This window comes from Nicotiana tomentosiformis, chromosome 8 (assembly GCF_000390325.3).
Source record: "Nicotiana tomentosiformis chromosome 8, ASM39032v3, whole genome shotgun sequence".
Taxonomy (NCBI): domain Eukaryota; kingdom Viridiplantae; phylum Streptophyta; class Magnoliopsida; order Solanales; family Solanaceae; genus Nicotiana; species Nicotiana tomentosiformis.
In genome coordinates this window covers 131835551-131863231 of record NC_090819.1, presented here as the reverse complement: position 1 = coordinate 131863231, position 27681 = coordinate 131835551, and the positions used below count along the sequence as shown (strand labels likewise).

Below are 27681 nucleotides of genomic sequence, written 5' to 3'. Positions count from 1 at the left end.
CAACACCTCAAAGAGATCTGTAAACCTTAGGCTTAACTTGCCCTTCTTCCAGAACCTCATGATTCCCTTCATCGGCGAGACCTTCAAGAGAACTTTCTCGCCACCATAAATGATAAGTCGGATGCCTTCTAATCCCCGTAATTCTTCTGTCTGGAATGTGCTGTGTGAAGTCGTTCTTGAATCAACTTTACCTTTTCCAAGGCATCCTTCACCAAATCAGTCCCATATAATATAGCCTCGCCGGGATCAAACCATCTGATGGTTGAACGACATCGTCGACCATATAAATCCTAAATGGAGCAATCTCAATGCTGGGCTGATAACTCTTGCTGTAAGAAAACTCGTCCAAAGGTAATAATAGATCCAACTACCCTCCAAAGTCAATCACACAAGCCCTGAACATATCTTACAAAATATGGACTGTCCTCTCCGATTGCCCATCGGTTTGCGGATGAAAGTCTATGCTGAGATCTACACAGGTCCCCAACTCACTCTATACTGCTCTCCAAAAATGTGAAGTAAAATGAGGGCCTCTATCTGATATAATGGAAAGAAGTACACCATGCAACCAAGCAATCTCTTGAATATAAATCTGGGCGAACCTCTCTGAGGTGTATGTGGTCACAACCGAAATGAAATGTGCCGACTTGGTCAACCTGTCGACAATGACCTAAACTGCATCAAACTTCCACAAGGTCCGCGGCAACCCAACTACGAAGTCCATAGTAATGCACTCATATTTACACTCAGGTATAGTCATCTGCTCAAGTAGACCACCTGGTCTTTGATGCTTATACTTAACCTGCTGATAATTTAGACACCTCGCAACGTACTCAACTATGTCCTTCATCCGCCACCACCAATAATGTTGCCTCAGGTCGTGATACATTTTCGTAGCACCTGGATGAATAGAATACCGAGAATTGTGTGCCCCAACTAGTATCTTCTCCCTCAAGACGTCAACATTAGGGAAACATAGGCGACCCTGGAGTCGCAAAACACCATCCTCGCCGATAGTAACCTCCTTGGCACCACCCTGCAATACCGTCTCTCTAAGAACCAACAAGTGCGGATCATCAAACTATCGAGCCTTGATCTGCTCAAATAGTGAAGACTGGGCAATGACACATGCGAGAACTTGGTTGGACTCTGAAATATCCAAACTCACCAGTCTGTTAGCCAAGGACTGGATGTCCAAAGCTAGTGGCCTCTCCTCTACTTAAATAAATGCCAAACTACCCATACTCTCCGCCTTTCTACTCAAGGCATTTGCCTTGCCCGGATGATAAAGGATGGTAATATCATAATCTTTTAATAACTCAAGCCACTTGCGCTGTCTCAAATTGATATCCATTTGCTTGAACAAATGCTACAAGTTGCAATGATCGATTTAAATCTCAAAGGACACTCCATAAATATAATGCCTCCAGATCTTAAGAGCATGAACAATCGCGGCCAACTCGAGGTCGTGTACAGGATAATTCTTCTCATGGGGCTTCAGCGGACGTGAAGCATAAGTAATAAATTGCCCCTCTTGCATCAATACACAACCCAAACTAACGCGTGAAGTGTCGCAATACACAATATACATCCCCGAACTGGAAGGCAATACTAACACTGGTGCTGAAGTCAATGCGGTCTTGAGGTTTTGAAAGCTCACCTCACCATCATCGGACCATCAGAATGGAACACCTTTCTAGGTCAATCTAGTCAAAGGTGCTGCAATACATGAAAAGCCCGCCACAAACGGACAATAGTAACCTGCTATCCCCAGGAAGCTCCTAATCTTACTCGCTGTGGTAGACGATGCCAACTCTAAACTGCCTTGATCTTCTTGGGATCAAACTTAATACACTCGCCCGATACAATATGTTCCAATAATGCGACAGAATCTACCCAAAACTCACACTTGGAGAACTTATCATATAGCTTCTGTTCCCGCAAGGTCTGAAGCACCACTCTCAAATGCTGCTCGTGCTCCTCCAGGCTACGTGAGTAGATCAAAATGTCTTCAATGAAGACAATGATGAACGAATCAATATGTGGCCTGAACACCCTGTTCATCAATCCATAAATGTTGCTGGGGCATTAGTCAAACCGAAGGACATTACTAGAAACTCGTAATTTCCATATCTAGTCCGGAAGGCAGTCGTCGGAACATTCGAATCCTGAATTTTCAAATGATGGTACCCCGATCTCAAGTCTATCTTAAAGAACACTCTGGCACCCTGCAACTGGTCAAACAAATCATCAATACGCAGCAACAAGTACTTGTTCTTAATGGTAACTTTGTTCAGCTAGCGGTAATAAATACATATTCATAGAGTCCCATCTTTTTTCTTCACAAATAACACCAGTGAGTCCCAAGGCGACACACTCGGTCTGACGAACCCCTTCGCTAGAAAATCCTCAAGCTGTTCTTTCAACTCCTTCAACTCTTTCGGACCTATGCGGTACGGTAGGATAGATATAGGCTGGGTACCTGGAGCCAAAACAATATAGAAATTAATATCACGATCTGGTGGCATGCCTGGAAGATCAGAAGGAAACACATCGGTGAACTCCCGGACTACGGGCACTAAATCAATCGTCGAAGCCTTTGCAGTAGTGTCCCGAACATATGCCAGATAAGCCAAACAACCCTTCTCTACCATGTGTCGAGCCTTCAGAGAGGAAATTACCTGACTAGATGCAATGACAGATGAACCATTCCACTGTAATCTAGGCAACTGTGGCATTGCCAAGGTAACAGTATTGGCATGGAAATCAAGGATGGCATGATATGGAGATAGCCAGTCCATGTCCAAGATGACCTCAAAGTCGGTCATATCAAGCAACAAAAGATCCGCTCTAGTCTCATAACCACAGAAAGTAAAAATGCAAGATCGATAGATCATATTCACAACAACAGAGTTGCCCACATGAATGGATACAAAAACAGGAGTACCTAGGGACTCATGAGAATCACCCAGGAAATGAGCAAAGAGAGATGAAACTTATGAATACGTAGACCCTGGATCAAATAGTAATGAGGCATCTCTACCGCAGACAGAAATAATACATGTGATCACGGCATCTGAGGCCATTGCATATGGTCTAACTGGAAAAGCATAGAACCTAGCTAGAGTGCCCCCTAACTGGCCTCCACCTCTAGGACGACCCCTACCCAATTGACCCCCGCCTCTGGGCAGCCGAACGGCTAGTGCTGAAATCATAGACTGCTTAACTTGCTGTAATGTTTTGCCCCGAAGCCTGGGGCATAATCTGTGAAAATGACTAAAATCCCCGCACTCAAAATAACCTCTGGGTATGGTGGACTGCTGACCTGAGGTCTAACCCTGATGGCCTGAATACTCACTAGAGGAACCCTAGATAACTGGTGGGCGGTAGGAACTCTCTAGCATATCACTGAAAGAAGGCTGCACTAGAGCTCCTTAAGGAGGCGGCGATGCAGGATATGCGGGCCTGCTAGACTGACCCCTCACAGACTGATCCCTACCCCCAGTCGGGGCATTATTAAATTCTCTAGAATATTGGAACCACTTATCCCCTGCCGCCTGCTGTCGGCTCAGCAGACGAAGACCCTCGATCCTCTAAGCTACCTCCACAACTAACCCGTAAGAAGTCCCCATCTCCACCTCTCGATCCATGGTGGCCTGGGTATCTGAGTGCAAATCGGGGACAAACCTCTGCACTCTCTCTACATCGGTAGGAAGAATCATAAGTGCATGGCAAGACAACTCAGAGAATCTCATCTAGTAGTTAGTCTTGGACATCTGACCCTACTGAACTTGCTCGAACTGAAACTACAACTCTTACCTCTGGGAGGGTGGAATATATTTGTCCAAGAAGAGGCGTGTGAACTGATCCCAAGTCATGGGAGGAGAACCTGCTGGTTTGCCGAGATGATATGACTGCCACCATCTATGGGCCCTGCCCTCCAACTGAAAGGTGGTGAAGTCCATCCTGTGGGACTCTAATATCCTTATGTTGTGCAGTTTATCCCTGCACCGATCACCAAAATCCCGGGGGTCCTCATTTCTTTTACCTCAGATAGTAAGAGGATGAAGACGGGTACATTTGTCTAATAGATTCTGCGGATCGCCAACCGAAGCAAGTCCGGGCTCAAGTATAACTGCTTCAACTGGCTGAGCTACGCCCACGACTAGTGCACCCGGGGTATGATATATGGTAGCTACATGTCCTAGAGTCTGAGCAGTAGGGGTCTGTGCCCCCCTCCTGCCTGAGATGTGGCTGGGTCCGCTAGAAATAAACCAGCCTGAGTCATAGTATCCATGAACAGTAGCATACGGGCCATGAACTCCTGGAATCCCAGTGCAAACATGAAATCTACCGGGGCTGGCTCTGCAACGGGCACCTAGCCCTGCTCCTCAATTATGGGATCCTCTATTGAACTTGTTGGCGGCATAGCGGGTGCAACTCTGGGACGCCCTCGTCCTCTACTACGGGCTGGAGCCCTCCCTCGGCCCCTAGCAACAACGGGAGCAACTCTTCCCTGGTCTGGAACATCCGTAGAGCGCGTTCTTTCTGTCTGTGAGAGAATAAGTGAAAGATACTTAGTACCAGATCAACTGCACGATAGAAAATGAAGAAGGGTAGTTTCCTATCAGCCTTTAGCCTCTCGAAGATAAGTACGGACATCTCCACACCGATCCGCAAGACTCTTTTAGGCCTGCTCATAACTATTGAGACCTACATGAACCTAGTGCTCTGATACCATGTTGTCGCGACCTAATTTCCCCTATAGGCTGTGATGGCACCCAACGTTACCGCTAGGCAACCCAACTAGTGAATTAGACAGATTATTCCTCTTTTAATAAGTTTCCGAGTAATTGAATTTTTCCTTAATTAAAATATTTAAGAAATAACAAGTTTAAATAAATAAAACGAAAGCAGCTCAGTGCAATTATAACCATAGTAATACTCTAAAACCACAAATCTACTGGCGTGTGCCAAGACATGGTGTCACAAGTGTATGAGCATCTAGTAGATTAGACAAAAATCTAACCACTGTCTGAATATAAAGTAGATAGAATATAAATACAAAAGAGATACTCTAGGGGCTGCAGAACGGCTCAGGAAGCAGCTCACCACTAAACCTCGGGATATCTAGGATGTGCGCCGATAGGACCACCTGATGCACCTGCCTCAGATCCTGCACTATCGGTGCATAAGTGTAGCGTGAGTACATAAAATACATCTACCTAGTAAGTATCAAGTCTAACCTCGAAGAAGTAGTAATGAGGGGTCGACTTCGACACTTACTAAGGGCTAATATTATTAAAATAGAAATTTTAAATAAATATGGGTTATGTAAATAATACAGAAATACAACTCAGCTCTGGGTGGTCCGAAACACACCGGAGCCACTCAGGACCCCGTCCAAATGCACCAACAAGTTCATAAACATAATACAGACCTGCTCGTAACCTCGAAATGCATAAATAACAACAAAACTAAGAATCACACCCTATAACCAAAATTGAACCAATTTATGAATTTCAAGTTTCCAATTAGCTCCAAACGCGCCGAATCGTGACTAAACCACTCGGAATGATTCTAAATTTTGTGTGCAAGTCTTAAATCGCTATATGGAACTATTCGAAGGCTAATAATCCCAAACAGACATCGATAACACCAAAACCTACTCCAAACAAAATTTAAAGAACTCTAAAACTTTCAATATGGTAATTTTTACTATTAAACGCTGAAACGCTCCCGGGTCATCCAAAACCTGATCCGAACATACGCCCAAGTCTAAAATCATCATACGAACCTATTGAAACTGTCGAATTTGGGTTCCGAGGTCGTTTACTCAAAATATTGACCAAAGTCAAACTTAGCCTTTTTAGCCACCTTAAGGAACCAAGTGTTCCGATTTCAATCCATAACCTTTCAAATCCCAAACTAACCATCCTCACAAGTCATAAAATAGTAAGTACATATAAGGGGATTATTATTTAGGGAGACGGGGATCAAGAAAGCAAAACGACCATTCAGGTAGTTACCGCTACTCTGCAACCATGCATGGATACTTTCTTCAGCTTTTGTGGTATTTTTATTAGTTCTTTAAAAGTGGAATTTAATGGCAATCAGTGTGTGCGATTCATTCGGTCCAGTCTTTGTCATAAGTAAACTTTCAAAGAGAAATACTGAAGTTCCCGTGTATCCTAGACTAGAAAAACACGTCTTTATATATCTGATGTATTGTGAAGAAATTAGACGTTCTTGACGTATCACACTTTTTGTGTGCATGCACTTTTGCTGCTAAATTTTAGAATATTTAAAAAAAAACTGTACGCATAAACTATTTTTTTTTAAATATCCATATCACACGTTTGACTTGGGTATTGTTGTGTGGTGAATTCCTGAGATACTTGGGAAGGCCGACGTAAGGCAATGCAACCGACTTCCGTGTGATTACTTTTCGCCAGTCGAAGGACACCTCCGCATGCTAGACTAGACTTTCAATGCCGTACAGGAAAGCCAGTGTCAGGATCACAATTTGTAATGAGAGAACTAAATGAAAGCTTGCTTGTATTACCAGAGAACAATGATTGAAAGAAAACCAATGTGGTGCCAGGAGGGGAGGAGACACTAATGCAGAGATTTGATTGCTTGCAAAAAACTTCTATGACTATACCCTCCATATATATGTCATAAAATAAAAAACTTAAGTTATAGGAGTAGACATAAATAAGCTAGAAAATTATAAGGCAAATTCAAGAAGTAAAACTATTCTATATTTACATGGAAAGAGACCTAGGCTTATACAAAGGAAAAGCTGGTCCAGCGGTCGGCAGTTGTAAGGGCGGCGTCCTTGTTACTAGCATTAGTGTGCGCAGGACATGAGCGTGCGTGCTGGATATGGTGCATCTGCTTGTAGGTGCAAGAAGTGGGCTGGCGTTGCCTGCTAACGGGCGCTTTTGAGCATCGCTTGTTGTTTGGCGCGGGCACGGACTATCGGTGGTGCAAAATACGCATATTCACACTTGTTTCTTGGTGCAGCCAAGACCACGAGAACATCCTCCCTGACACTCAGCGCAAAGAGGTTTATTAAGGTGCTGTGGGGCACAACCAAGGAGTCACGGGGCAAGATCGGAAAGTAGCCCATGCATGACATCATGAAAGATTGATGAGGCCATAGGTTAAGGAAGTGGTTAAAACGGTGCTCACCAATATATTTAGTAAATGAAAAATGATTTTATCATTCAATCCATAGTACATTCCAACAAAAACAATCAACTACTAGTAGAATCAAAGACGGATCTAGAATTTTGAGGTTCCAAGTAATAACTATTTTGGGTCTGGTTTAACCATATTTTGAACGTTTTCAATTTAGGTTATTCGTCTTTTCTGTTTATATAGACAAACCAATCAAATGAAATAATTTACTCTCACTGTTCTAGTTTATGTGAACCTATATCCTTTTTGGTCTGTTCCAAAATGAATGACCCATTTCTAAATTTGGAAATAATTTAGCTTAAACTTCCAATTCTACCCTTAATGAGAAGCTTTTATGACCACACAAATATTCTGGACCCCTTTTTGACTTGTTTAGGATCACAAATATTAAAAGTCTTCATTTTTTATTAAATTATGTGCCCAGTCAAATAAGTTCACGTAAATTGGAACGGAGAGAGAAATAATTATGACAACTTGGAGAAGAGCTTAAAAATAAAATAATACCACTAATATAAATAATAACATGTCATTAATTTATAATTTTCCTCAACGAGTTTTCATATTCTAAAGCTAGATATCATCTGACTCGAGGATGAATAACTAAAACTAAAACTTACTATACATGCATATTTTATATTTTGATATTCAAAGTAAAAATGTATACTAATAGAGACTCATAACTTTGAAACACAAGCAAGAATCAATAAAAGGTGCCACATGTATATCTGAGAACAAGACAAGGTTGAAGCCTTGACATCAAAAGGGCGACACAGACATAGATGAACCCAAGATTTAAAAGTCATGGTGCATTACCGCCTTTGATGTAAATCTATCACTACCCATATAAAAACTACAAGGGTGTGAATTTTGTTGGATAATTGAATTTTGATTAATTTATGTTATTTAGTTAACCCGTACCAATAAAAATACTATCTCTTTATACTAAAATATTAAATGGAATCCCAAAAAAGTTCAAACAAGCCAAAGAAGTGCCTATATTAATTTTGGTAATTTGATTAAATGTAACGACCCGGTCGGTCTTTTTGAGTGTATTAGTCCTGATCCCCTATTTACTATTTTTCCCGTATCTGTTTCTACTTATGTGACTTGCTAGAAGGTCTTGTTTTTGGTTCCGGAGTGATTTGGGACACTTAGTCCCTAAAACAGAAGCTAAAGTCTTAGGATTTTGACCACAGTCAGAATTGTGCGAAGACGACTTCGGAATGGAGTTCTGTCGGTTCCATTAGCTTCGTTGGGTGATTTTGGACTTAGGTGCATGTCCGGATTGTGAATTTGAGGTTTGTAGCTAATTTGGGCTTGAAATGGCAAAAGTCAATTTTTTTGGGAGTTTGGCCGGGGTTAAATTTTTGATATCGAGGTCGAATTCTGATTTCGGAAGTTGGTGTATGTTCGTAATATTGAATATGACTTGTGTACAAAATTTGAGGTCAATCGGACGTGGTTTAGTATGATTCGGCATCGTTGTAGAATTTGGAAATTTCGAAGTTCATTAAGTTTGGATTGGAGAGTGATTCGTGTTTTTGATGTTATTTGAGGTTGTTTGAGTATTTGACTTAGTTCATATAGTGTTTTGGGACTTGATGGTATGTTTGGTTGAGGTCCCGAGGGTCTTGGGTGAGTTTTGGGTGGTTAACTGATAATTTTTGGACTTTCGTTGATGGCTGATATCTGCTGGTGTATATTTTCTGGTTTCCACTTACGCATTCGCGAGCGGAGCCTCAAGTTTGCGAAGGGTTAATGTGAGCTGGGAAGATTTTGTTCTTCGCGTTCGCGAAGAAGAGGACGCGAACGCGAACGCGAACGCGAAGGTATGGTCTGCGTATGCATCGCGAACGCGTGAGTGGTGTCGCATTCCTGAAGAGAAGTGAGGCAGCTGAGGACCCAAGATCCATGACCCCCACATGCTTGTCCTTAAGGACACGGTCCAACACGGTGATGCTAAGGAGGTCACTATTGGGAATGATGATGCATTGAGGATGCATGGCAGGCTATGTATGCCCAATGTAGATGGTTTGCGTGAGTTGATTCTCTAGGAGGCTCATAGTTTGCGGTATTCTATTCATCCGGGTACCGCAAAGATGTATCAGGACTTAAGACATTATTACTAGTGGAGAATTCTCTAGAATATCGGAACCACTTGTCCCTTGCTGCCTTCTCTCGGCTCAGCTGACGAACACCATCAATCCTCTAAGCTACCTCCACATCTAACCCATAAGAAGTCCCCATATCCACCTCTCGATCCATGGTGGCCTGGATATCTGAGTGCAAATCGGGGACAAACCTATGCACTCTCTCTACATCGGTAGGAAGAATCATAAGTGCATGGCAAGACAACTCAGAGAATCTCATCTCGTAGTCAGTCATGGACATCTGACCCTACTGAACTTGCTCGAACTGAAACTGCAACTCTTACCTCTGGGAGGGTGGAATATATATGTCCAAGAAAAGGCGTGTGAACTGATCCCAAGTCATGGGAGGAGAACCTGCTGGTTTGCCGAGATGATATGACTGCCACCATCTATGGGCCCTGCCCTCCAACTGAAAGGTGGTGAAGTCCACCCCGTGTGACTCTAATATCCTTATGTTGTGCAGTTTATCCCTGCACCGGGGGTCCTCATGTCTCTTACCTCAGATAGTATGAGGATAAAGACGGGTCCATTTGTCTAATAGATTCTGCGGATCGCCAACAGTAGCAAGTCCGGGCTCAAGTATAACTGCTTCAACTGGCTGAGCTCCGCCCACGAGTAGTGCACCCGGGGTCTGATATATGGTTGCTACATGTCCTAGACTCTGAGCAGTAGGGGTCTGTGCCCCCCTCCTGCCTGAGATGTGGCTAGGTCCGCTAGAAATAAACCAGCTTGAGTCATAGTATCCATGAACAGTAGCATACGGGCCATGAACTCCTGGAATCCCGGTGCAAACATGAAATCTACCGGGGCTGGCTCTGCTACGGGCACCTAGCCCTGCTCCTCAATTATGGGATCCACTATTGAACTTGTTGGCGGCATAGCGGGAGCAACTCTCGGACGCCCTCGTCCTCTACTACCGGCTGGAGCCCTCCCTCGGCCCCTAGCAACAAGGGGAGCAACTCTTCCCTGGTCTGGAACATCCGTAGAGCGCGTTCTTTCTGTCTGTGAGAGAATAAGAGAAAGATACTTCGTACCACATCAACTGCACGATAGAAAATGAAGAAGGGTAGTTTCCTATCACCCTTTAGCCTCTCGAAGATAAGTACGGACGTCTCCACACCGATCCGCAAGACTCTTTTAGGCCTTCTAATAACTATTGAGACCTATATGAACCTAGTGCTCTGATACCATGTTGTCGCGATCTAATATCCCCTATAGGCCGTGATGGCACCCAACGTTACCGCAAGTCAAGCCAACTAGTGAATTAGACAGATTATTCCTCTTTTAATAAGTTTCCGAGTAATTGAATTTTTCCTTAATTAAAATATTTAATAAATAACATGTTTAAGTAAATAAAACGAAAGCAACTCAGTGCAATCATAACCATAGTAATACTATAAAACCACAAATCTACTGGTGTGTGCCAAGACATGGTGTCACAAGTGTATGAGCATCTAGTAGATTATACAAAAATCTAACCAATGTCTGAATATAAAGTAGATAGAATATAAATAAAAAAGAGAGACTCTAGGGGCTGCAGAGAGGCTCAGGAAGCAGCTCACCACTAAACCTCGAGATATCTAGGATGCGCGCCGATAGGACCACCTGATGCACCTGCCTCAGATCCTGCACTATCGGTGCATAAGTGTAGCGTGAGTACATAAACAACATTTACCCAGTAAGTATCAAGTCTAACCTCGAAGAAGTAGTAATGAGGGGTCGACTTCGACACTTACTAAGGGCTAATATTATTAAAATAGAAATTTTAAATAAATATGGGTTATGTAAATAATACAGAAATACAACTCAGCTCTGGGTGGTCTGAAACACACCGGAGCCACTCAGGACCCCGTCAAAAGGCACCAACAAGTTCATAAACATAATACAGACCTGCTTGTAACCTCGAAATGCATAAATAACAACAAAACTAAGAATCACACCCTATAACCAAAATTGAACCAATTTATGAATTTCAAGTTTCCAATTAGCTCCAAACGCGCCGAATCATAACTAAACCACTCGGAAAGATTCTAAATTTTGTGTGCAAGTCTTAAATCACTATATGGAACTATTCAAAGGCTAATAATCCCAAACAGACATCGATAACACCAAAACCTACTCCAAACAAAATTTAAAGAACTCTAAAACTTTCAATAAGGCAATTTTCACTATTAAACGCTGAAACGCTCCCGGGTCATCCAAAACCTGATCCGAACATACGCCCAAGTCTAAAATCATCATACGAACCTATTGAAACTGTCAAACTCGGGTTCCGAGGTCGTTTACTCAAAATATTGACCAAGGTCAAACTTAGCCTTTTTAGCCACGCTTAAGGAACCAAGTGTTCCGATTTCAATCCATAACCTTTCAAATCCCAAACTAACCATCCTCGCAAGTCATAAAATAGTAAATACATATAAGGGGATTCTTATTTATGGAGACGGGGATCAAGAAAGCAAAACCACCGTTCAGGTTGTTACCGCTACTCTTCAACCATGCATGGATACTTGCTTCATCTTTTGTGGTAATTTTATTAGTTCTTTAAAAGTGGAATTTAATGGCAATCTGTGTGCGCGATTCATTCGGTCCAGTCTTTGTCATAAGTAAACTTTCAAAGAGAAATACTGAAGTTCCCGTGTATCCTAGACTAGGACAACACGTCTTTATATATCTGATGTATTGTGAAAAAATTAGACATTCTTGACATATCACACTTTTTGTGTGCATGCACTTTTGCTGCTAAATTTTAGAATATTTAAAAAAAACTGTACGCATAAACTAATTTTTTTTAAATATCCATATCACACGTTTGACTTGGGTATTGTTGTGTGGTGAATTCCTGAGATACTTGGGAAGGCCGACGTAAGGCAATGCAACAGACTTCCGTGTGATTACTTTTCGCCAGTCGAAGGACCCCTCCGCATGCTAGACTAGACTTTCAATGCCGTACAGAAAAGCCAGTGTCAGGATCACAATTTGTAATGAGAGAACTGAATGAAAGCTTGCTTGTATTAACAGAGAACAATGATTGAAAGAAAACCAATGTGGTGTCAGGAGGGGAGGAGACACTAATGCAGAGATTTGATTGCTTGCAAAAAACTTCTATGACTATACCCTCCATATATATGTCATAAAATAAAAAACTTAAGTTATAGGAGTAGACATAAACAAGCTAGAAAATTATAAGGCAAATACAAGAAGTAAAACTACTCTATATTTACATGGAAAGAGACCTAGGCTTATACAAAGGAAAAGCTGGTCCAGCGGTCGGCAGTTGTAAGGGCGGCGTCCTTGTTACTAGCATTAGTGTGCGCAGGACATGAGCATGCGTGCTGGATATGGTGCATCTACTTGTAGGTGCAAGAAGTGGGCTGGCGTTGCCTGCTAACGGGCGCTTTTGAGCATCGCTTGTTGTTTGGCGCGGGCACGGACTATCGGTGGTGCAAAATACGCATATGCACACTTGTTTCTTGGTGCATCCAAGACCACGAGAACATCCTCCCTGACACTCGGCGCAAAGAGGTTTATTAAGGTGCTGTGGGGCACAACCAAGGAGTCACGGGGCAAGATCGGAAAGTAGCCCATGCATGACATCATGAAAGATTGATGAGGCCATAGGTTAAGGAAGTGGTTAAAACGGTGCTCACCAATATATTTAGTAAATGAAAAATGATTTTATCATTCAATCCATAGTACATTCCAACAAAAACAATCAACTACTAGTAGAATCAGAGACGGATCTAGAATTTTGAGGTTCGAAGTAATAACTATTTTGGGTCTGGTTTAACCATATTTTGAACGTTTTCGATTTAGGTTATTCGTCTTTTCTGTTTATATAGACAAACCAATCGAATGAAATAATTTACTCTCATTGTTCTAGTTTATGTGAACCTATTTCCTTTTTGGTCTGTTCCAAAATGAATGACCCATTTCTAAATTTGGAAATAATTTAGCTTAAACTTCCAATTCTACCCTTAATGAGAAGCTTTTATGACCACACAAATATTCTGGACCCCTTTTTGACTTGTTTAGGTCCACAAATTTTAAAACTCTTCATTTTTTATTAAATTATATGCCCAGTCAAACAAGTTCACATAAATTGGAACGGAGGGAGTAATAATTATGACAACTTGGAGAAGAGCTTAAAAATTAAATAATACCACTAATATAAATAATAACATGTCATTAATTTATAATTTTCCTCAACGAGTTTTCATATTCTAAAGCTAGATATCATCTGACTCGAGGATGAATAACTAAAACTAAAACTTACTATACATGCATATTTTATATTTTGATATTCAAAGTAAAAATGTATACTAATAGAGACTCATAACTTTGAAACACAAGCAAGAATCAATAAAAGGTGCCACATGTATATCTGAGAACAAGACAAGGTTGAAGCCTTGACATCAAAAGGGCGACACAGACATAGATGAACCCAAGATTTAAAAGTCATGGTGCATTACCGCCTTTGATGTAAATCTATCACTACCCATATAAAAACTACAAGGGTGTGAATTTTGTTGGATAATTGAATTTTGATTAATTTATGTTATTTAGTTAACCCGTACCAATAAAAAAACTATCTCTTTATACTAAAATATTAAATGGAATCCCAAAAAAGTTCAAACAAGCCAAAGAAGTGCCTATATTAATTTTGGTAATTTGATTAAATGTAACGACCCGGTCGGTCTTTTTGAGTGTATTAGTCCTGATCCCCTATTTACTATTTTTCCCGTATCTGTTTCTACTTATGTGACTTGCTAGAAGGTCTTGTTTTTGGTTCCGGAGTGATTTGGGACACTTAGTCCCTAAAACAGAAGCTAAAGTCTTAGGATTTTGACCACAGTCAGAATTGTGCGAAGACGACTTTGGAATGGAGTTATGTCGGCACTGTTAGCTTCGTTGGGTGATTTTGGACTTAGGTGCATGTCCGGATTGTGAATTTGAGGTTTGTAGCTAATTTGGGCTTGAAATGGCAAAAGTCAATTTTTTTGGGAGTTTGGCCGGGGTTAAATTTTTGATATCGAGGTCGAATTCCGATTTCGGAAGTTGGTGTATGTCCGTAATGTTGAATATGATTTGTGTACAAAATTTGAGGTCAATCGGACGTGGTTTGGTATGATTCGGCATCGTTGTAGAATTTGGAAATTTAGAAGTTCATTATGTTTGGATTGGAGAGTGATTCGTGTTTTTGATGTTATTTGAGGTTGTTTGAGTATTTGACTTAGTTCATATAGTGTTTTGGGACTTGATGGTATGTTTGGTTGAGGTCCCGAGGGCCTTGGGTGAGTTTTGGTTGGTTAACTGATCATTTTTGGACTTTCGTTGATTGCTGATATCTACTGGTGTATATTTTCTGGTTTCCACTTACGCATTCGCGAGAGGAGCCTCGAGTTTGCGAAGGGTTAATGTGAGCTGGGAAGATTTTGTTCTTCGCATTCGCGAAGAAGAGGACGCGAACACGAACGCGAAGGTATGGTCTGCCTATGCATCACGAACGCGTGAGTGGTGTCGCGTTCCTGAAGAGAAGTGAGGCAGCTGGGGACCCAAGATCCATGACCCCCACATGCTTGTCCTTAAGGACACGGTCCAACACGGTGATACTAAGTAGGTCACTATTGGGAATGATGGTGCATTGAGGATGCATAGCAGGCTATGTATGCCCAATGTAGATGGTTTGCGTGAGTTGATTCTCTAGGAGGCTCATAGTTTGCGGTTTTCTATTCATCCGTGTACCGCGAAGATGTATCAGGACTTAAGACAGCATTACTAGTGGAGAATTCTCTAGAATATCGGAACCACTTGTCCCTTGCCGCCTTCTCTCGGCTCAGCTAACGAACACCCTCGATCCTCTAAGCTACCTCCACATCAAACCCATAAGAAGTCCCCATCTCCACCTCTCGATCCATGGTGGCCTGGATATCTGAGTGCAAATCGGGGACAAACCTCTGCACTCTCTCTACATCGGTAGGAAGAATCATAAGTGCATGGCAAGACAACTCAGAGAATCTCATCTCGTAGTCAGTCATGGACATCTGACCCTACTGAACTTGCTCGAACTGAAACTGCAACTCTTACCTCTGGGAGGGTGGAATGTATATGTCCAAGACAAGGCGTGTGAACTGATCCCAAGTCATGGGAGGAGAACCTGCTGGTTTGCCGAGATGATATGTCTGCCACCATCTATGGGCCCTGCCCTCCAACGGAAAGGTGGTGAAGTCCACCCCGTGGGACTCTAATATCCTTATGTTGTGCAGTTTATCCCTGCACCGATCAATAAAATCCCGGGGGTCCTCATGTCTCTTACCTCATATAGTAGGAGGATAAAGACGGGTCCATTTGTCTAAGAGATTCTGCGGATCGCCAACAGTAGCAAGTCCGGGCTCAAGTATAACTGCTTCAACTAGCTGAGCTCCGCCCACGAGTAGTGCACCCGGGGTCTGATATATGGTAGCTACATGTCCTAGAGTCTGAGCAGTAGGGGTGTGTGCCCCCCTCCGGCCTGAGATGTGGCTGGGTCGGCTAGAAATAAACCAGCCTGAGTCATAGTATCCATGAACAGTAGCATACGGGCCATGAACTCCTGGAATCCCGGTGCAAACATGAAATCTACCGGGGCTGGCTCTGCTACGGGCACCTAGCCCTGCTCCTCAATTATGGGATCCTCTATTGAACTTGTTGGCGGCATAGCGGGAGCAACTCTGGAACGCCCTCGTCCTCTACTACGGGCTGGAGCCCTCCCTCGGCATCTTCCTCGGCCCCTAGCAACAAGGGGAGCAACTCTTCCCTGGTCTGGAACATCCGTAGAGCGCGTTCTTCCTGTCTGTGAGAGAATAAGAGAAAGATACTTAGTACCACATCAACTGCACGATAGAAAATGAAGAAGGGTAGTTTCCTATCACCCTTTAGCCTCTCGAAGATAAGTACGGACGTCTCCACACCGATCCGCAAGAATCTTTTAGGCCTGCTCATAACTATTGAGACCTACATGAACCTAGTGCTCTGATACCATGTTGTCGCGACCTAATATCCCCTATAGGCCGTGATGGCACCCAACTTTACCGCTAGGCAAGCCAACTAGTGAATTAGACAGATTATTCCTCTTTTAATAAGTTTCTGAGTAATTGAATTTTTCCTTAATTAAAATATTTAAGAAATAACAAGTTTAAATAAATAAAACGAAAGCAACTCAGTGCAATCATGACCATAGTAATACTCTAAAACCACAAATCTACTGTTGTGTGCCAAGACATGGTGTCACAAGTGTATGAGCATCTAGTAGATTATACAAAAATCTAACCACTATCTGAATATAAAGTAGATAGAATATAAATACAAAAGAGAGACTCTAGGGGCTGCAGAACGGCTCAGGAAGCAGCTCACCACTAAACCTCGGGATATCTAGGATGCGCGCCGATAGGACCACCTGATGCACCTGCCTCAGATCCTGCACTATCGGTGCATAAGTGTAGCGTGAGTACATAAACAACATTTACCCAGTAAGTATCAAGTCTAACCTCGAAGAAGTAGTAATGAGGGGTCGACTTCGACACTTACTAAGGTCTAATATTATTAAAATAAAAATTTAAAATAAATATGGGTTATGTTAATAATACAGAAATACAACTCAGCTCTGGGTGGTCCAAAACACACCGGAGCCACTCAGGACCCCGTCCAAATGCACCAACAAGTTCATAAACATAATACAGACCTGCTCGTAACCTCGAAATGCATAAATAACAACAAAACTAAGAATCACACCCTATAACCAAAATTGAACCAATTTATGAATTTCAAGTTTCCAATTAGCTCCAAACGCGCCGAATCATGACTAAACCACTCGGAATGATTCTAAATTTTGTGTGCAAGTCTTAAATAACTATATGGAACTATTCGAAGGCTAATAATCCCAAACATACATCGATAACACCAAAACCTACTCCAAACAAAATTTAAAGAACACTAAAACTTTCAATAAGGCAATTTTCAATGTTAAACGCTGAAACGCTCCCGGATCATCCAAAACCTGATCCGAACATACGCCCAAGTCTAAAATCATCATACGAACCTATTGAAACTGTCGAATTCGGGTTCCGAGGTTGTTTACTGAAAATATTAACCAAGGTCAAACTTAGCCTTTTTAGCCACCCTTAAGGAACCAAGTGTTCCGATTTCAATCCATAACCTTTCAAATCCCAAACTAACCATCCTCGCAAGTCATAAAATAGTAAATACATATAAGGGGATTCTTATTTAGGGAGACGGGGATCAAGAAATCAAAACGACCGTTCAGGTTGTTACCGCTACTCTGCAACCATGCATGGATACTTGCTTCATCTTTTGTGGTATTTTTATTAGTTCTTTAAAAGTGGAATTTAATGGCAATTAGTTTGTGTGATTCATTCGGTCCAGTCTTTGTCATAAGTAAACTTTCAAAGAGAAATACTGAAGTGCCCGTGTATCCTAGACTAGAAAAACACGTCTTTATATATCTGATGTATTGTGAAGAAATTAGACGTTCTTGACGTATCACACTTTTTGTGTGCATGCACTTTTGCTGCTAAATTTTAGAATATTTAAAAAAAACTGTACGCATAAACTAATTTTTTTTAAATATCCATATCACACGTTTGACTTGGGTATTGTTGTGTGGTGAATTCCTGAGATACTTGGGAAGGCCGACGTAAGGCAATGCAACCGACTTCCGTGTGATTACTTTTCGCCAGTCGAAGGACCCCTCCGCATACTAGACTAGACTTTCAATGCCGTACAGGAAAGACAGTGTCAGGATCACAATTTGTAATGAGAGAACTGAATGAAAGCTTGCTTGTATTAATAGAGAACAATGATTGAAAGAAAACCAATGTGGTGCCACGAGGGGAGGAGACACTAATGCAGAGATTTGTTTGCTTGCAAAAAACTTCTATGACTATACCCTCCATATATATGTCATAAAATAAAAAACATAAGTTATAGGAGTAGACATAAATAAGATACAAAATTATAATGCAAATACAAGAAGTAAAACTACTCTATATTTACATGGAAAGAGACATAGGCTTATACAAAGGAAAAGCTGGTCCAGCGGTCGGCAGTTGTAAGGGCGGCGTCCTTGTTACTAGCATTAGTGTGCGCAGGACATGAGCGTGCGTGCTGGATATGGTGCAACTGCTTGTAGGTGCAAGATGTGGGCTGGCGTTGCCTGCTAACGTGCGCTTTTGAGCATCGCTTGTTGTTTGGCGCGGGCGCGGACTATTGGTGGTGTAAAATATGCATATGCACACTTGTTTCTTGGTGCAGCCAAGACCACGAGAACATCCTCCCTGACACTCGGCGCAAAGAGGTTTATTAAGGTGTTGTGGGGCACAACCAAAGAGTCACGGGGCAAGATCGGAAAGTAGCCCATGCATGACATCATGAAAGATTGATGAGGCCATAGGTTAAAGAAGTGGTTAAAACGGTGCTCACCAATATATTTAGTAAATGAAAAATGATTTTATCATTCAATACATAGTACATACCAACAATAACAATCAACTACTAGAAGAATCAGAGACGGATCTAGAATTTTGAGGTTACAAGTAATAACTATTTTGGGTCTGGTTTAACCATATTTTGAACGTTTTCGATTTAGGTTATTCGTCTTTTCTGTTTATACAGACAAACCAATCAAATGAAATAATTTACTCTCACTGTTCTAACTTATGTGAACCTATTTCCTTTTTGGTCTGTTCCAAAATGAATGACCCATTTCTAAATTTGGAAATAATTTAGCTTAAACTTCCAATTCTACCCTTAATGAGAAGCTTTTATGACCACACAAATATTCTGGACCCCTTTTTGACTTGTTTAGGATCACAAATATTAAAAGTCTTCATTTTTTATTAAATTATGTGCCCAGTCAAACAAGTTCACATAAATTGGAACGGAGAGAGAAATAATTATGACAACTTGGAGAAGAGCTTAAAAATTAAATAATACCACTAATATAAATAATAACATGTCATTAATTTATAATTTTCCTCAACGAGTTTTCATATTCTAAAGCTAGATATCATCTGACTCGAGGATGAATAACTAAAACTAAAACTTACTATACATGCATATTTTATATTTTGATATTCAAAGTAAAAATGTATACTAATAGAGACTCATAACTTTGAAACACAAGCAAGAATCAATAAAAGGTGCCACATGTATATCTGAGAACAAGACAAGGTTGAAGCCTTGACATCAAAAGGGCGACACAGACATAGATGAACCCAAGATTTAAAAGTCATGGTGCATTACCGCCTTTGATGTAAATCTATCACTACCCATATAAAAACTACAAGGGTGTGAATTTTGTTGGATAATTGAATTTTGATTAATTTATGTTATTTAGTTAACCCGTACCAATAAAAATACTATCTCTTTATACTAAAATATTAAATGGAATCCCAAAAAAGTTCAAACAAGCCAAAGAAGTGCCTATATTAATTTTGGTAATTTGATTAAATGTAACGACCCGGTCGGTCTTTTTGAGTGTATTAGTCCTGATCCCCTATTTACTATTTTTCCCGTATCTGTTTCTACTTATGTGACTTGCCAGAAGGTCTTGTTTTTGGTTCCGGAGTGATTTGGGACACTTAGTCCCTAAAACAGAAGCTAAAGTCTTAGGATTTTGACCATAGTCAGAATTGTGCGAAGACGACTTCGGAATGGAGTTCTCTCAGTTTCGTTAGCTTCGTTGGGTGATTTTGGACTTAGGTGCATGTCCGGATTGTGCATTTGAGGTTTGTAGCTAATTTGGGCTTTAAATGGCAAAAGTCAATTTTTTTGGGAGTTTGGCCGGGGTTAACTTTTTGATATCGGGGTCGAATTCCGATTTCGGAATTTGCTGTATGTCCGTAATGTTGAATATGACTTGTGTACAAAATTTGAGGTCAATCGGACGTGGTTTGGTATGATTAGGCATCGTTGTAGAATTTGGAAATTTCGAAGTTCATTAAGTTTGGATTGGAGAGTGATTCGTGTTTTTGATGTTATTTGAGGTTGTTTGAGTATTTGACTTAGTTCATATAGTGTTTTGGGACTTGATGGTATGTTTGGTTGAGGTCCCGAGGGCCTTGGGTGAGTTTTGGGTGGTTAACGGATCATTTTATGACTTTCGTTGATGGCTGATATCTGCTGATGTATATTTTCTGGTTTCCACTTACGCATTCGCGAGAGGAGCCTCGAGTTTGCGAAGGGTTAATGTGAGCTGGGAAGATTTTGCTCTTCGCGTTCGCGAAGAAGAGGACGCTAACGTGAACGTGAAGATATGGTCTGCGTATGCATCGCGAACGCGTTAGTGTTGTCGCGTTCCTGAAGAGAAGTGAGGCAGCTGGGGACCCAAGATCCATGACCCCCACATGCTTGTCCTTAAGGACACGGTCCAACACGATGATGCTAAGGAGGTCACTATTGGGAATGATGGTGCATTGAGGATGCATGGCAGGCTATGTATGCCCAATGTAGATGGTTTGTGTGAGTTGATTCTCTAAGAGGCTCATAGTTTGCGGTATTCTATTCATCCAGGTACCGCGAAGATGTATCAGGACTTAAGACAACATTACTAGTGGAGAAGAATGAAGAAGGACATAGTGGAGTATGTAGCTTGGTGCCTAAATTGCCAGCAGGTGAAGTATGAGCATCAATGACCATGTGGGTTGCTTCAGAAATTAGAGATTCTGGATTGGAAATGGGAGCAGATCACTATGGATTTCGTTGTTGGGCTTCCTTGAACTCAGCGGCATTTTGATGCAGTTTGGGTGATTGTGGATTGGCTGACCAAGTCAGCTCATTTCATTCTTGTGATGACTACCTATTCTTTCGAGCAGCTGGCTTGAGTGTATATCCACGAGATCGTCATGCTTCATGGCGTACCAGTATCTATCATTTCTGACCAGGGTATGCCATATACATCACGATTCTGGAGGGCTGTACATCATGAGTTAGGTACTCGAGTGTAGTTGAGCACAACCTTTCACCCTCAGACGGACAAACAGTCCGAGTACACTATTCAGATTTTAGAGGATATGTTATGTGCGTGTGTGATGGAGTTTGGTGGTTCGCAGGATCAGTTCTTGCCTCTAGCGTAGTTTTCTTACAACAACAGTTACCAGTCGAGCATCCAGATGGCACTGTATAAGGCTATGTATGGTAGGCGGTGTAGGTCTCCAGTGTGTTGGTTCGAGCCAGACGAGGCTAGATTGTTGGGTACAGACTTGGTTCAGGATGCTCTGGATAAGGTTATGTTCTTCGCGTTCGCAAAGAAGAGGACGTGAACGCAAATGTGTGGTCTATGTGTGCATTGTGAATGCGTGAGTGGTGTCGCATTCGCGAAGAGAAGTGAGGCAGCTGGGGACTCCAAGTTCTTGGTGTGCGCATTCGCGAGGTATGGGCCACATTCGTGAGGTATGGGCCACGTTCGCGATGAGTTGAGCTTGTAAAGCTTCACGTTCGCGAAGACTAAACTGGGACGCAGTCTGATATTTCCTACATGAACGCGAGAGGACGATCGCTTTCGCGAAGAAGGAAATCTGGGCAGACAATATTAATTTCAAAATGAGGATTTGCCATTTTTCATATTTTGAGCTAGAGAACACGGAATTGGTCGATTCTTGAAGGGATTTTGTGGAGTTGATTGGGATAAGTGATTCCTACTTGGTTTTGGTTAAATCCCATGATTTCATATTTAATTCATTCATCTAATTTGTGATTTGGGGTGAGAAATTGGGGAAAAAAAGAAGAACTCTTGAGTTAGAATTGTGAGTGAATGAGCTTTCGGGTTTTGTGACTTTTGTCAAATTTCGAGACGAGGGCCCGGGGACCGGGTTCGGGCCGATTTCAGATTTTGGGTAAAATTTCATGTTTTCTTTGAGGAATATATTCCTTTAGCCTACATTGATCATCTTGTATTGCCTGTGGCTAGATTCGGGGCATTTGGAGACCGATTTGAGAGTCAAGGGCATTTTGTAGTAGGATTTTTGCGCAGTTGAGGTAAGTAACACTTTCAAACTTGGTTATAAGGGTTCGAAACCCCGTAATATGTATTATATGATTGGTATTGAGGTGACACACATGCCAAGTGACGGGCGTGCACCATGAGAATTGTGTCCTGGGTGACTCCATGGCACTGTGTAGTGATAATACCTTGTTGATACCCATGTTTCTAGCATGTGATAAAGTAATTGAGCTGTCAATCATGTTAGATATCATGTTTAGGCTTATTGACGGTACTGTTGATACCCCAAGTGCTCGTTTCTTGATATCACTTTACTGCTTTTACTGATATCGCAGTCATATACATGCATTTCACGTCATATACTAGTCTCAGTTGCTATATATTGAATCCTCATATTACTGTTGCGGGCTATTTTCATGATATTTTGGGCACATGAGTGAGACTGGAGAGGTTGATGATTAAGTGAGGCCGAGAGACGATTATGAGTGACAAATATGGGGGGCTGCAAGCCGCAGCGGATATATTGATGTTATGATAGCGCTTGGGCTGTAGGAGCCCCTCCATAGTCTGTAACACACCCCTAGTGAGCGCATTTGATATTATTGAGGGATGAATTTTCCATGGAAATGGATCTTGTCCGAAGTACTTGATACCTGGAGATGGATCTTCTGCACAGGGTCGATTGGCCTTTTCCTTTGTACTGGGCGACCTATGGTCAACGTTGTATATATTCCGGGATGGATCTTCCCTGGGCCGTGTGGGACATATACAGTACCGAGTGGTTGAGATATCGAGAGTGTGAGCACTTGAGACTAACAGCATTGTGCATCCCTTACAGTTTGTGCATTGGCATGTAGAGATTATATTCATTATAGTGTCCGGATCTAGTTTACTTTACTGTTTTAAGTTGCTTATTTGACTTAAGAGCATGTCTACGTTTCTGCACAATTATATTCCATTTTATTTGTCCGGTTGAGTTCGTCACTACCTTTCAGTCCAAAGTTTGGACTTGTTACTTACTGAATTGGATGTACTCACGTTACTCCTTGCACCTTGTGTGCAGATCCAGATGTTTTTTTTGGTCACGGCAGCGGTTGTTGATCGAGGCATCAGAGTTCAGGACAATCGAGGTAGTTGCAGGGCGCTCGCGTGCCTTGATTTCCCTTTCTTAGTCTTTCTGCACTTTCAGTATTATCTGTTTTTATCAGACTGGCTATTTAGACGCTCATGTACTCAATGACACCCCGGTTTTGGGATGGATTGTACCGTGTTTTGGTTAGAATCTGTTTGAAAAGGTTTTTTCTTTTAATGTTAAATCGTTTTGATGTTATTTCTAAAAAGTGTTTTGTTGTGTTGGAAATGTTCAGTTGAGGCTTGCCTAGTTCCACCATAGGCGCCATCACGGCGGTCGTTTTTGGGTCGTGACATTAAAAGAATAATTCAATTTTGATATATGCTTTTTTTTACTTAGAGAGTATACCTTTAAATTAATTTTTCTTTCATCTCAATCCTAATGAATTTAATCGTTTTCCTACAAAAATGTAAGGGGTCGCCTATCTCTTTCTCTTCAATATAAGAGGTGTTTTGGGTAAAATGGAATAACCTGAAAACAATAAAAGGGCCCTGTCATTAAAAAGAATAAAACAAGAAAAGACAAAAATAGTGCTCCCGCAGCTTGAGGAAAGAAAATAACAATAAAAGAAGAAAAGCACAAAAGGAATAAAAAGAAGATGAGTTCCCTGTCATTGAAACAAAATTGAAATTTAAAGCTTTGGTTCTTAACAAATTCGAACTCAAGATGCACAAAATTCTTAACAGAGGCTTCCTCGAGCAATGACCCCTATCCTCACTTATGATGGCGGGTACCAACTCTTATATATTGGAGAGGTATGCTTCATCATAGGCACAAGATCATGCCAAGAAACCTGGAACATGAGAAGGATGGCTTGTAGTTAGGTGGGATTACGGGCACCATACAAGAAATTTGAGTGCCGCTGACACTTTGGAGAAGTTGACCCGTGACAGTACACAAGCATAAAAGCACAGAATTATGTATGAACAGCAGCGAAAATTAGCATATCGCATATGATGAAGTGTGCAATGAATAAGATCAATAGAGACTTTATAAGGGAGGTTTAGTTGACCTAGCTTGAAGTCTACCAACCCTTTATAAGACTAGAATTCCATATAAGTCTGATATTCTAATATTACTTCATGAATTTTTCGGCTGATATTCTCGGATAGCTCTTTTTTATGCCAATGTTTATATTTTATTCCTTGTTTTAAAAGATGTGCAAATATAATCTATGCGGTTACCGACCAAAAAAAAGAAAATATATCTCCATCGGTTCCATATAACTATAAACCAAGTGTACATAATATCAATTTGGCATCGTAAGATCAACCATATTAGATTAATTGCACAATAAAATGATAAGAAAAAGTAACGAAGCTTTGTCCTAAAAAGTATTATAAAAGAAACCGAATGCTTATGTGGTAAGGGTTGGCACTTACAAATTTTTGTTTTCGTGCTGCTCATAACCATATTTTAATTCTCTAAACTCCTAATTTCATGTGATGGCTTCACCCAAAAAAATAAGAAATATTTTCATGGTTGTTATCAACAAAAAACTTGAGTTCATCAACCGAAGTTTTAACCTAGCGATAATTTCTAGTTTCTTACTGTGACATTTGAATTATTATATCGAATATGTATGGAAGATATATACTCATTGAATTTCAAATATTAGGCCATTGATTTGAAGTTCAAGAGAAGGATTAGTTTGAAGTTCACGTGCAACTGTTCAAACTTCAGAGTATTGATACAAAGTTCAGTTGCAACAACTTTGAACAGAACAATTAATCTGAATTACAAACTGTTGCATCTAAACTTTAGTCCAATGATGCATTGACTTGAAGTTCAGTCCTATTATATACCAAACTTCAAACCAAAAGTAGAAGAATAGTGTGGCGAAGAGATAGAAGTGATCATGGACGTCGAGGATATATTGCAAAGGTCTAGGGAGTGGAAATATTTACTAGTGTTCTCTCTCTCGAGAGAGAGAAATTGTCGATAAGAAGTCCAAAAATATAAATTGGCCAAGTGGCCTCCTATTTTATTTTTCAATTTATTTTGGATTGAAAATATGCTAAATGAGTGGATTAAGGTGGTTGGAGCCTTTTTAATATTTTTAAAACTTGTGGGTCACCTATAAGGTTTGAAAAACCTTATTTCACTAAAATATTTTGTCATTTTCTGTTTCATCTCTCTATTCTCTATTCTCACTCACCCTCAAAGTCTACCAGTAAAAAAATAGAACAAGATCAAGGTCTAGATTAGTTGACGAGGACATACATGTTATTAAAAATCTGTTTCAAGAAGATTAGTATTAGAGTGTGCTGATAAGGAGGAGGAAGAAGACTTGGACATAAATTCAGCACAAACACAAATGGAAGAATAGGTTTCCAAAAAATTAATTTTCGAAGAAGAAAAGGATAGTGATGATAAATCTTTATGTGGGGAGGATGATGAAAATGGTGATGATGATGATGATGATGATGAAGAAGAAGAAGAAGAAGAAGAAGAAGAAGAAGAAGAAGATGATGATGATGATGATGATGATGATGAACAACCTGGAGATAGTAAAGATCGATTGGAAAGTGGAATATATGCAACAGTTGAAGGTGACCAGGATGCTCTGTCAATTCTTATGTTTGTAAGGGCGATCGACGCACCTAAGTACAAATTCAGGACGTTTCTAAGAAAGCATAGACATTTCCCAGCAAAGATTAGTATGAGGTCTTAGATCAATTTATTCCATGAGTTCAAGAAAAAGCATAGAATAATCAAATTAATGGAAAAATTTGGTAGTAGTTATTTTGGACAGCTTGCAAAACTTTAAGAGCATTGGGCACAGTTCAATGGATAGCTTGTCCATTTCCTGCTGATTCGCCAAATTTATTGCGTAAAGAAGCATGAGTTATGTTTTTTAGTTGGATAAAAGTATTTTAACTTTGGATTGAAGGAGTTTGCTAAGATGACTAGATTGAACTATTGTGCCAAACAAAGTAAAGAAGAAATGGACAAAGTGTTGGATGATGGAAAAATATTCTACGACAAAGTTTGTGTATCGAGCAGGAAGGAGGTGAAAGCAGAGAATCGTTTGAAATAGTTGAAGTATGAAAGGGTTGACACAGAAGAGAGATTTAAGCTTGCATTTGTGTTATTGTTCCATTTAATCTTACTTGCAAGGGATAACATAGAGTGTGCTGTTAAGTGTCACGACCCAATTTCCCTTCCGTTTGGGTATTGTAATGGCACCTAGTCTTAAGGACTAGGTAAGCCTAACAATAATTAAAACAAAAACATTATTTAAATAGAATTTCTTATAGTTCCCAAAACCGGTAGTACAAGTCATAAGCTATATAGAGTGTTTGGTAGAAAACTTCTAAATACAACTGTCCATAAATAAGAATAAACAGTGCAAAATGAAAAGTTGAAGGTGACTCCGAAGCATGCGAACGCAGCGGCAGGTTTACCTTGAGTCTCCGCAACAACAGTCCACACAGCTAGCTAACGAATAATTAACTGGATATCCACAAAACAAATGTGCAGAAGAGTAGCATGAGCACAACACAATGGTGCCCAGTAAGTATCAAGACTAACCTTAGTGAAGTAATGACGAGGACTAGTCAAGACACCCCTGGTCTAATAAACTGAACAAGCATAAGTATATGGATGACAGAACAGGACATCTATCTAAGGACCCCGCGATATGGCTAACGACATAACAACTGCAATAAGGAAGGAAAAACAGGAAGTAACAACGGAACACCAGAATAAGACACAGAAGAATGAACAAAAATACAACCCAAATCCAGAAATCACAATACAGTAAAGGCAAGTAGCAACTCAGCAGCTGCAATAGTTTTCACATCAGGTCTCAGCCAACAACTCCAATAAATTAGTCAAATCCTTCAAGTGTAAACTTTCACCCGTAAGTTTTTAAATTGAGGTCTTTAGAATATAATCCTTTCCAATAAGAAATTATTTTTGAAATATACTTCCTTCAAATAAGTATCTTTCAAACATAGTTCTTTCAAGATAAAACCTTTTTAATTATAACCCTTTCAAATAAATATCTTCGAGTATAAGTCACCATGTAACACCTAAGCATGGAAGATTAGCAGCTCTGAATACAGATATAACAACAAGGGAAATCTACCGGGATACCGTCCCGTAGTCCCGAATTAATTATGCAAGACAGGGGGATCTCCCGGAATACGTTCGTAGTCCCAATTTAAATATGCAGTGCTGGGGGATCTCTCAAA

The 27681-nt window shown here is 40.7% G+C and overlaps 1 protein-coding gene across 1 annotated transcript in view; it reads left to right on the top strand.

Annotated features, from left to right (window-relative positions):
• LOC138898170 (uncharacterized) overlaps positions 1-26522 on the top strand; it is a 38404-nt gene extending 11882 nt beyond the window's left edge. The window contains exons 3-4 of the mRNA XM_070184211.1: positions 25840-26066; positions 26376-26522. Coding sequence (XP_070040312.1) covers positions 25840-26066; positions 26376-26522 — 374 coding nt within the window. The remainder of the gene's footprint in view (positions 1-25839; positions 26067-26375) is intronic.
• The last annotated feature ends 1159 nt before the right edge of the window (positions 26523-27681 follow it).